The 12,401-nt window shown below is 34.0% G+C and overlaps 1 protein-coding gene across 4 annotated transcripts in view; it reads right to left on the reverse strand.

Moving 5' to 3' along the window:
• Nucleotides 1–413: 413 nt before the first annotated feature.
• Nucleotides 414–12,401, reverse strand: part of TRIP11 (thyroid hormone receptor interactor 11) — a 65,846-nt gene continuing 53,858 nt past the window's right edge. For 3 of the 4 annotated variants that reach the window (XM_030883548.2, XM_060295201.1, XM_030883547.2), the window contains 5 exons: nucleotides 8,743–8,824; nucleotides 7,822–7,936; nucleotides 7,281–7,397; nucleotides 5,965–6,109; nucleotides 414–3,862 (listed from right to left, as the gene is read on the reverse strand). In XM_030883548.2, coding sequence (XP_030739408.2) covers nucleotides 3,642–3,862; nucleotides 5,965–6,109; nucleotides 7,281–7,397; nucleotides 7,822–7,936; nucleotides 8,743–8,824 — 680 coding nt within the window. In that variant the 3' untranslated portion in view covers nucleotides 414–3,641. Of the gene's footprint in view, nucleotides 4,869–5,964; nucleotides 6,110–7,280; nucleotides 7,398–7,821; nucleotides 7,937–8,742; nucleotides 8,825–12,401 lie in introns of all 4 variants that reach the window. The other variant, XM_060295200.1, reaches the window with a different exon arrangement.

Raw genomic sequence — 12,401 nt, forward strand, 5'->3', positions numbered from 1 at the left:
TGTTAAAGGTCACACAGAAAGGTTCAAAATCTGTACTCCAAACCATCTCTCAAATTTAAAACCCATGTTCCTTCCAATCCTACCACATGAACAGTTAAAAATATACAAGTTCCACATCTAAGAAAAAATGAATACATAACTGATTATTTTGCAGAAAAACAAAGAGCCCAATGATGCATAGTATCACCTCTGGAGAATAAAAAGGGCTGGCTAAGCCTCTCAGACCCTCTTTTCACACGTAATCTTAAGCATCTATTAAATCGTTCATACTTAACATTTCCAAGGCTCAAACAGTATCCTAACAGACATCCGGTGAACATTTGAAGATATCAGCTTCAGTAGTTCATCAACTTCTGCTATAAACAACATGTGTAAGTCATTTCTCCCCCTTCTAAAGAAAAAGTCAGCAGCTGTTTGCTAAAAAGTTTTTTTTTTATTGTGGATGAAGACATTGCCAACTTACATATATCATTTTTATTTGGAGTAGTTTTTTTGCCTTGCAGTGCTCCTGAGAAATTCAGAAATGCACTGACTTTAGCTCTATAAAACACAACCCAATATTAAGGCTGGGCTGTAAATATCCCACTAGATATTTCCCTAAAAGTCAAAAGACAAATTATAAGTTTTAAGTAGAGAAACCTTAATAAGTTAAAAAGTAAAGACTGGCAAATAATCACAAATGTCAGATCATTAAAAGTACCATTATTTTTTCCATAGGAATATATAAATGTTATACTTAACTTGATATTTAAAAAACTAAAGATAAATTTTTGTTAAAGGAAGATGTTTTAAATAGTTTGATACATGAAAAACTTCATTAGCCTTAAAAATCAAATTTAAATGCCTTAAGTTTGACACATAATAGCTCTTTATCAATAATTCTTATTATCTCTTGTCCCTGAAGCATAGTTGTTTTTTTTTCCACCTACTGACTGGAAAAGTATTTTGACTTTTTCCCCCTTTCAATTACCCATTAAAAGGTTACAATAAACTAGAGGCTTTACTTGGGGGGGATATTTAGTATTTAGTTGGATGGTTTTAAGAAAGTCATTCCTTTTTCCCCCATGTTTTTGTCACTTAGTTTTGGTTTTGTTTTTTTCTTTCAACTCAATAATGGCAGGAACTAAAAACTCAACCATGAGATACAGTATTATACTAAAATCAAATCCAATGACTGGATGAATTTTCTACTACAATATAGCAGCTGAAAACCATTAGGAATGCTGTGAAAAACTGTGGCAGCTATGGAAAAATTCAACCACAAATTTTAGTAAGTTTATAGAGAAGTAAACAGCAAAATTACTGTAGTTAAAATACTGCAGTAAAATTAGTGTTAGCAATGTCCAACTGCTAACATTAGAAATACAAGCTTCTTCACTGTATGGTTCCTAAGAAGATTCTTTGAGCAGGTGTTTCATCTCTGACTCAACTTAGTTTCAGAAAAGCAGATGAGTTATGCCTGGTTTAGATCAACAAACACTTAGTACGCACACCAGTGAGCTATAGTTTCGATGAAGATACAACTGAAACATTAGGTACTACAGCTTTAGGACGAGGTCACGTACTTTTTAAAATAGCAGCCATGTAAGGTCATGTTGGGATGTTTAATATGCAATCCACCCATAACAGCTTTCCAACTTATGTTAAACTATGGGGTAATGGGGGGGATAGGCTGTTTGGAGCTGGGGAGGAAATACTGAAAATGTCATAAAAGGCATTTAAAATATGATGACATGCTACTTACACCCACCATGCATCTCCTTTTCAAATTAAAAGAGGGAACTTTTTTCTATATTTCTTCAAAATGAAGGATCATGTTGTCTTTTTTTTTCTTTTTTTAACTTAGAAACTTTTATTTCGGATGCTCCACACTGAAAGAAAAATTCAATGGCAAGCAGCAAATAATTTAGGATGGTCAGTGAAAGTACCTTTGAAAGGACCTTATAAAACCTAAGAGTAATAATTTCGTAGAGAAACAATAATGGGCAAACCGGACAGGAGGCAGTTGGATAGTTCTAATAAAGCACTTGTATGACAACTTCCTTTAAAGTATGCTAAATAAAGAATGGCAATATAAATAAATTAGCAAAGGAGACAGGGGATATTCTGAAGCAGCAATGTCTAAGTTACTAGATTTTTCAGAAAAACAAGTTTTATCCATCAACACATGAAGACTTCCAATCCTCTAAATACAGTACGAAGTATACAGTTAATCACAGCAAAATTTACAAACAACTAAATTTAGCCCTGGTCAGAGCCAGGGCTATTTACATATTTGGATTAGTATCGTTTTCACCTTTCCTTATTATACAGATGTTTCTATTTTAAAGGCATATCGAAATTTACAAAATTTGCAAAGAAATGTCTTTAAATGTACAACTTCAACAACTAATACAAACATGAGTGTCCCGACGTAATTAAATTCCAAGTCAGGAATTTTATGAGGGGTTTATAAAAAAATTAAAGGAATACTCCCTTCCCGCTAAGTTCCAAACACCTGGTGCTGGTGTCGTTGAAGTGATTTCACTACCCTCAGTGACCGTGAGGATGAGAATGGATGACTCCAAGGTGGCCGTACCTCTCATGTCAATACCTCAGATAGAGGCAGGAGGTGTCACGTCTAGTGATATTGCTAATTATAGTTATGTAAATGCAGCTGTAGAATTTAACACTTAGATGAAAGTTGTGAGTAGGTGTGTAGAAACAGTTTTAAGATGCTATCTTTAAAGAGACACCTTAGCTCTTAAAACTAAACCATATGTTCACAGTATGTACTCAACAGTAAAGAGGAACAAGTTTCCAGTATATTCAGCGACTTAGAAGGATCTCAAGGGAATTATGCTGAGTGAAAAAAGCCAGTCTCAAAAGGTTACATACTGTAGGATTCCACCGAATGGCACTCTTGAAATGACAAAATTATAGAGAAGGAGTGTAGGGAGGGGTTTCCAGAGGTTAAGGAGACGGTAGGGAAGGAGGTGGCTATGATTGTGAAAGGGGAGCACAAGGGGTCCTTGACGAAACTGTCCTCTGTCTCTGCACTGTCATCACATGAATCTACACACGAGATGAAATTGCATAGTACCAAATACACACACCTTCCACCTTAGGACACCTGTGACCTCCCAGGGACAGCCTTGTTCTTAACCTGTCTACTCCACGTCCTCTTAAAGATGATTAATATATACTTTAGATCAATTTTTTGCACTACGCAGATAAGCCACCACTATTTCCTTCTTCCCTCTTTTTGGTAAATCTGTTGATTATCTTTAAAAGATAAACTACATGTCTCTAGCTTAAATGAGCTTGAAAAGGAAATAAAGAGCTGATATATAGCTACTAGTGTTTTCGTCTTTTAATTTTTCTTATTTTTGTAAATTAAAATTAAAAGAGTGAATGTTTCTAGCTTAAGTTAGGTCAAATCAGACAGGGAAAAAAAGCAGATAATATAGCAAACAGCTCCTCCTTTAACACCTGCAATTTCTAGAAGCATTAAGAATACTGCTATTAAATTTAGATAAAGTATAACTGTGAACAAATACATGACTTTTTCCAAAAGGCCACTTTGTGATAAACTACATACACATAGTGTTCACGGGGTTTTTTTAAAGTGCTATATATGTCATCTCTGGCTTGAGAATCACCTACTGCTTTAAAAGGTCTTTCAACACAACTCCGGCGCTGTTGTCAGGTAACACTGGCAAAGGCGTAAATGTGGGCAGTACGTCTGAGATGGGTTTCAAAAGGAGATGCCCAGGCCCTCCAGGTCCAAGTCCAGCTGGGTTAATGAGAGGCACAGCCGCAGAGCGGGGAGCTAGGAATGGATTCACATCTGTTCTTCTACCAGACCTGGGTTCGGTTGTATCTAAATGACAAAATATGAATGATTTAATCTCCCATATGTTATTTGGTCACTGTTATACATGTGTTTTAGGTTCCTAGATTTGGCCCCCAAATAAATTTAATTCATATGCTGCCGGGTTCTGGATCGGATAAACAGGTCTATGAAACACAGAAGGTGAAAGAGGATAAGGCAATAAATAGAGAAAGAAATGGAAGTGAGAAATATTTGTATGTAGAGCTAATACTTTATTAAACACATTAGTATTGTTGTCTTATACTTAATACCACTTATATAACTGATTAATGTCATTTACTATAACAACAGTTTTTTAAAAGATGTTTTCTATGTAACCAGGCAAACTCTATCTAACCACCTGAAAGATGGGAGGACTTGAGAACTTGTTTTGCCCTAATTATTATAATGGTCATGAAAAAACCCAGCATCCATATTGCAATGATAACAATCAGATTTAATATTAACTTACCAAAAGAAAAAACAACTTATGCATTACATTAAATGATCACCTTTTAGACGTTCAAAAGTCTGAAAATAATTCTCATTAGATTATTTCTCTGTAAAGTCAGGCTGAACAATTAAGTTTTTACTGGAACAGGCATTTGGTTTACGTACTCATTTCTTAGTGGGCAGAATTCTGCTTTATTACCCAAGATCATTAACAACTTCATTGTTGAGAGACAAGCAACCTGTTGAAGGCACCCACTTCAGCAGTGGTAAACTCAAAAGAGGCCTCCAAAACAAAGGGAGCATTGAGACAAATTCATCAAATCTTCTTATCATTGAGCACCCCTGGGTCCCCAAGTTGTACTTTCCTGTGAATGACAATTTTCCAAACTCTGAAAAAGCTTCTGGTGCTATGTGGTAAGCTCTGGCTTTTGTCTCTGATCAATACAAATGAAGCTGCGCATGTGACTTGATAACTGAAGGTGGGGAGGTGTATGAAAGAGGAGGAGAGGGAAGAAGGGGAAGGAGTGGAGACAGGGGGAAGGAGGGAGAGGGAGGGGAGACCCTGCCAAAAGAAATTTTGGAATCAAAATTTAAATAATGTATATTTAAATAAAATTTAAATAAAATAAATTTAAATAAAATAGAATAAATTTTAGCTTCAAGATGCTAAAATCTAGTCTAACAAGAAAAAGTGTTTTAGTATAGTCTACACATGTTAAAGTTGAGACTTTTCTAAAGACTAAATTTAGTAGACAAATCTTTTATCTAAAATAATTTTACCACTTTCTCTTTCTATAAAAGTTCAGGAAAACAGAAATATTCATCTAAATAAGAACTAAGGAAGTTATTTAAATTTCAGAATATAAATTCAGTATTTTATCCAAATTTAAGTATCTGGCATGTGACAAACTTGACAGTATACAATATGTTCCTTTACAGTCCAACTAGCAAACATGTTAGTCTGTATTAAAATATGAAGATTTCAGATAAAAGACCTTCCAATAAAGAATTCATATATAGTCTAATGGATTATACTTTAATTTGAACTCAAGAAACTTTAGTACATGCCAATATAAGGGATATAAATAGCATAAGATCCTTACAACCTAGTGGGGTAGAAAACTACGTCCACATATTGTTGAACCACCACACCATTTGGTTCCAGGCAGGCCTTTCAACATATAAGAACTCTTCATAATGTTCTTGGATGTGTAGGCCAGTTTACTAAACAGCTCTTGTACATATTATTAACACACCAACTTTGGTTTTTGAGTGTAACACTTAGATTATTATCACAGGGGAAAAATCTTTCTCTAACTATAAACTACAATTCGAAAGGAAAATGTGTGAACAAGCAAAGGTTTACCAGTTCAACCACCGCTTCCACGAATAATTCAAGGTGTCTTATGCAGAGAGAGAAGAATTATTCCAATATATAAAGGGAAAATATTTCATATTGCTTAAATTAATCTAAGCTAATTAAATATCAGGTTGCTACAAGAATGTATGAAGCCAAAATCTAACGCCTTACTGGAATTTTGGAAAAGTCATTATTGCACATTTTCAAAAACACTAAAAATTTAGTTAATATCACTGTAAAACATAATCAAAAATTATCAATTTTTTAAATTGTAGAAAAAATAAGTATCTGATTTTACCTTTAAAACTTCCGGGTATGTTTGTATCTAGTTTTCTCCTTCCTGGTGAATCTAGAGGTTTCATATCATGAACAGAAAGCTTGGGTGGTGGAATAGATGGATGAGATTCTGTTTCTAGAAATTTAACAAAAAGTTCTGAAAAAGACTAAGAAAAAATATTTGGGATATATTAGGCAGATAATAAAATTATATTCACTACAGCTAAGAAACTGTACCAGCTATTCTAATTAAATACTAAAAACTAGTCATGCTACCTGAATCATTTCTTTATGAACAAGCCTTATGAACAATTAAAAGTGCTAGCACTCTGATACACAGGTATCAATCAAAAACTTTAACAATTTAATCAATAATCTTTGATGACAACACTTGTTACAAACCTCATAATGAGAATTAGCCACCAGATAACAGATTTCTCACCATCAATGGCACTTAAGACATCAAGTCTTAAATCATTTTAGTAACCGTTTACATAGACATAAAAAAATTATATCAACAGAAAACAAGCATTAAAGTCCTATTTTTCTAGAGTAACACCCAATGAATGAGTACAGCAAAAGCTCACCAGTAATATTATCAGATTAAAATAATGTCATGTAGAACTTTCCTTTAAATTAAATTTTATGCCATCCAATTTGAGTTCTATCTTTCACCAGCTTTGGGTAAGTCACCTATCCTCAGTTTCCTCTTTAGTAAAAAAAAAAATAAAATAAAGACGTAAACTCCACATTCTAACTCACAGTGCTACTCAATTCAATTAATACTCATCTTAAGCCTACTATATACCAGGCATCATATTTTCGTGTTTATTAACTGCCTCCTCCTACCAGAATGTAAGTTTGTTGAGGGAAAGCACTTTACCTATTTGGTTTGCACCTGCATCCTCAATGCTCAGAACAGTCTGGTACACAGCAGGTGCTCAATAAATATTCACTGGCTCAATGACTAGGTAGATACATACAGGCATAAAATAGAGCCTCTGTCTTCAAGAATCTCATAACTTAGTAGTAAGAGATAAATGATTGTGGGCTGATAGCAGCATGATCAAATACAAAGGAAGGAACAGTTAATGCTTTGAAAAATCAAAGTACCATGTAAACAAAATGTTAAAATAAAACCTACTGATATGTGCAATAAAATTATTAAAACTGGCTTATTATCCTTAAGCGAATCCCCTCTCTGGATCTCAGTTTCCACAACCCCAAAATAAAAGGGCTGTATAAAATAACCTGAAAAAGAAGTCTAATTCTTTGCAAATGAATATGATGCACAATCATTTCACTGCTCATATCCAGCAGGAATAAATCAACTCTTACACTATTAAGCAGAGATTGCTGATTTGGTCTCAAAGGTGTGTTGGGAACACTTTTTGATCCTCCTCCAAGCCACCCAGTCATCCACCTGGTAACACCACCCTGATCTTCATTCAACAACTGAAAGATTATTTTAAAACAGAAAAATATTATCAACACAAGAAAAGAAAACAGAGCACTTTTACATGATTTCAGATGGTAGTAAACCATGTTTTCCAAGTCCAATTCCTAGTTTCCTACTGACAGAAGCTACATATACACTGTCATCCTAAGCACTATTTCAAATAAAATTTGAGGACTGTCATGTCTCAAACTTGAAGCATTCTGATATGAACGGTTGCATATAAGTTACAAAACATTTAAACTAATATTATACAAGCTGCACAAATCTGCTTCTTCTCTGTAGTATAACATGATTCCATTTCCACATTATTGAGAAAATTGCATTCAGCAAGTTATATAATACACAGTAAAAAAAAAATTTATATGATACCAAGCATTTTAGTTATAAATGTATTCAAAATGGCATTCAATATTCAGTTACCTGTTCCATTTCCTCCTTTTTGATACCTAGGATGCTTCCCATTAATCGTAACACTTCATGACGCTGATTTTTTGGTGTGTGGAAGTGTCCAGTGAAGAGGTTTCTCATTAGGACTCTATGAAAACGGAGGCAGAAACAGCTCAGGCTAACTCACCAGTTGTCTCAATATCTAGTGTATCCAAACAATAAACACTAAACATACAAATATTTAATCATATTTAAATAACAGTTATAAAAAACACTAAAATATTTTAAAGTAGCTTTAAAAATTTTTTGACAAGTCTAATTAAGAATATTGCAAACAACCCAAAATGTGTACCTTTAAAAACATCACTTACTAGTCACCAACTTTCTTCAACCAAATAATCAACTGAGATGGTACCTCATTAGTAATTCTCAGTGCCTGTCTGGGTTGATGTCTTAAGGAGACACTTCAGATTTTTCCCTCCGTATCCTAAATGGTGATGATAGTTCTTGTGCTTAACGGTTATGCTTATATTTCCTCATTCATTAAAAATTTGCTCATAATATCTAAATCTTTAAAATGTTAAAGATATACTACATGTATACCTAGGTTTCACACCTAATGCATTTGAGCAAGATATATCCACTTAAGGGCAGTAAAGAGAACAAAAAAGAATGCTAAGAATAAACTTTATATTTTCTAAGTACTTTATATTGTGGTGATGTTTTAACTCTTGCCTGTGGTTTTAAGAAAAAGAATTTGAGCTGGGAAAGTCTATTTAAAAATCAAGAGAAGACAAGTTACTGACCCCTCATTAAAACTAACTGCAGCTCATCATTATATAAGAAAAAGAAAAGGTTTTTTAAAACCTTAATCACATACATTTACATGTAGAAATTGATTTTACCATAAAAGTGATCCCCATAAAGTACATAAAAGTAAAAGGCAGAGCATACTTGTCCACTTTTCCTTCTGTGCTATTTACTAAATTCATCAATTTCTTTTGTACATCATCCAGCATTTCTTGTCGGAGCTCATCTGTTTTAAAATATGTGAATAAAGAGAGTCATTAACTGATTAAAATAGTCTGTATGAATATATAATGAGATCTATGACATCTTTAGTGAGAATTTTGAATATATGTACTTATTCTAATTAGGAATACTCAATTGCGTCCACCTCTTCTTTGGTTCAGGGAATTAGGTTCTCTGGTATAGAAATTACCTAGAAGCCAGAGTATGCATTAATTCACATTGTTTGCCCCCAATTAAATAATCAATTCTTTAACAGAACATTTAAAAATCAAAGGTTTTCTCATTCTCTTCAGAAACTTAACAACAAAGAAGAGATTTTTCACCACTGCTCCTTTGCAAGAAACATCTCCAGAGCCACTCTTTAATGGGAAAATACCGGAAAGGACAATTTCAGATTTTCCTTTTTCCATTTTCCCGGCTGGAATCTTTTTTGGTGAGCTAAGAAGAGGAAGAGCAGCTAATGCAACCAAGACCATGGCTCAGAAGGCAGCTGATAGGGCAGAGTATCCTGGGGTAAATAAGCTGCAAGAAACAATTCAGATCACTGGTTCTCACACTAGGCAAGATACTATAGCTTATGACTGATTTAGAAAGATGTTTAGATTATTTTATTTTTAAATTCTTATTTATTTTAAAAGGAAGCAAAATCTGTAAAGTCTTGGCAGAATACTAGGAATGTGAACAGTACTAAAATCAAAGTCTAGAATTACAACAGGAGAGACCCTGTTCATAATCAACCATGCCATGGGACCATGGATTCCTAGACTAAGGAACTCTCAGCAAACTCATGGAGTTTACACCCGTTTCCTCAGAAATGGATAGTCTGAGCCGAAGGAGATGCTTATTAACATCAAGCTAGATTACAAATTTCATTCTGAAAGAAATTAGGAGAATGCTTTGCAGTACAGCTCAACTTTTCAAATCAAGAAACACTCACATCCCAACATGAGACAACTCTGACCTCTTTCCACAAACCTACTCTTTGAGTTATGCAGCATTTTCCTAGTGGTAGTGGGATACAGGTTTCCTTATCCAGTATACGACTTGCAAATATTTTCTCACACTCTGTGAGTTGTCATTTCACTTTCTTGATGGTATCCTTTGAAGCACAAAAGTTTTTAATTTTAATGAAGTCCAATTTAGTTTTTCTTTTGTTGCTTGCCCCTTTAGTGTCATATCTAAGAAGCCACTGCTTAACTCAACATCACAAAGATTTACTCCTATGTTTTCTTCTAAGAGTTTCACAGTTTTAACTCTAAAATGTAGGTCTATGACCCACTTTGAGTTACTTTTTGTGCATGGTATGAGGTAAGGGTCCAACTTCGTTCGAGTACATGTGGATATCCAGTTGTTCTGGTACCATGTGTTGAAAAAACTATTCCTTTGGAATCCTTGTTGAAAATCAATTGACCAGAAATGTATGATTTATTTCTGAACTCTCAATTCCCACTGCAAGACCTCTGCAAACGTTTTTCCTTTTGCCTGGAAAGCTCTTTTCCTTCGGCACTGCCTATTAACTCCTCTTTACCATTCACATGTCAGTTCCCAAGTCCCTTCCTCAAAGAAGTTTTCTCTGAACCTTACAGATTAGGCCAGGTTCATCTGCTTTATGTTTTCATTCTGTCTGTACAGTACTAAAATTCTGATTTACAGTACTAAATGTATATACAAAATGTTCAGTTTAACTGTTTGCAATGGTTTGTGGTTTTTCCACATTGCAAAAATCTAAACTGCAAAATGTAATAGGCTAACTTTTACCAAAACAGAGATGGTTGTCATAACCATATTATAAAAGCAAGGTTTGTGTTTGGAAAATCTACTACAAACATTTCCTTTCCTGTCTTTCCAGGGAGGAATTTAAGCTTGGACATTAAGAGAGAGACAGACAGACACAGAAAGACAGACAGAGACAGAGAGAACAAGATTATTACTAAAGTCTGAGTCAGTAAAAGACATTTTTAGATTCTTAATGGGCACATATATACTACGAACCATGGTGCCACGTGGGCCTTTTCTAGTACTACCTTCTAAATTAAGTAGAACTCCTAATTATTCAGAGGAAGAACAGCAAGTAAGTTAATCTCTTGTTGATGTTCTGAATTAACCACCCCACTCATGAACTAAAGTAAGAGCTAGAGTAAAGATGGTCACAGTCTTCTCTTTCATCCTCCTCCACTTCTCTTCAAGGCTATACAAAGGTAGCAGAAGAAGAGGTCAAACTTAATCTATCCCCAACCTTCCGTTTCTCTGAGACTTCCCTTCTCCTAACTACTTTCTTCTAAAATTAATGATTTTTATATTGATTACATGTCAAAATGATAATATATTCTAGATACGCTGAGTTATATAAAATATATTATTAAAATTAATCTCCCTGTATCTTTTTACTTTTTAAACATGACTACTAAATTTATTTTTAATTATAAATGTGGCTTCCATTGCATTTTTATAGGATAGCACTGCTTTGGAGTATAACCAGGATATAACCATTACACTGTACTGTCTCTTATTAAAAAAAGAAAAGGAAGATAAAACTGAATGATAGATATCTTCAGAGTAAAATTCACAGAGCTGATTCTGATAAAAATGATTTTAGTAAAATTAATTGGAAAAATTTAACTTTGCTCCATGAAAAATTGATCAGGAAATCCATCTTAATAAAGTTCAAGTAGAAAATATTTTCTTGATGAAAATTCTTTAATATGGGTATAACTTTTATTAAAATCTCTGTGTTCTGAAAGATCTGATCAAAACATCCTTAAGGCCAAAATAACAGGGTAAAATTTCTTAAACTCATTATCAGAATACAAGTTAGTCCTGAGCTAATGAGAAAGAGAACTGACAATGTGCATATCCTTGCAGACATGTAGAGGGCTATTTCAAATATGAGCAGTAGTTTAAATGGGTTCTGATATTTGAGTCTAGAAAACAACCTCAGAATTTGGGGGAAGGGACTGGAAGGATGGGTTAACTAGGAAAGATTTAGAAAAGAAAAGAAAGGCAAATACTGACTTCAAAGGTCCCTACAGATTTCTCTTTTTCCTCAGGCACACCTATTCTCCTCCCACAAAAGATTCTCAATATTTCTCCATAAAAACTGCACACTAATTCAAACCACAATTTGAAATCAGAATTATATTTATATGGGCAGGCAAAACATAGTTATTCAGAAATGGGGTTTTAGCCAAATACAATATCCCTGTGAAATAACCTAAAAACATGCCAAAATAATTGTCTGGAAGTTAGGCGGGAAAGAAAGGGCAGTGGGGGTACACTTTAAAGTTGAGCAATAAAGCAACTGAGGTTGGTCTAGTTTAGGGGAAGAGTTACTCTGAATATCTGACATCCTAAAACCATATCAGAGCCTCGTCTCTGTAATACCTAGAGATGGTACCATGATCTTCATCACTTGATTTAATATCAAAATTTAACATAAAATGTAAGTGACTACAACAAATTAGTACATCATAATTTTACATTTTATTTGCAATTAGTAACACCGCACTATTAATACTGTCTTCACAGAGCATTGTACAGTGAGGTCACACTCCTTACAAAGTCATTGGCTATTTTATGACTAA

The sequence above is a fragment of the Globicephala melas genome, chromosome 2 (assembly GCF_963455315.2).
Source record: "Globicephala melas chromosome 2, mGloMel1.2, whole genome shotgun sequence".
Taxonomy (NCBI): Eukaryota; Metazoa; Chordata; class Mammalia; order Artiodactyla; family Delphinidae; genus Globicephala; species Globicephala melas.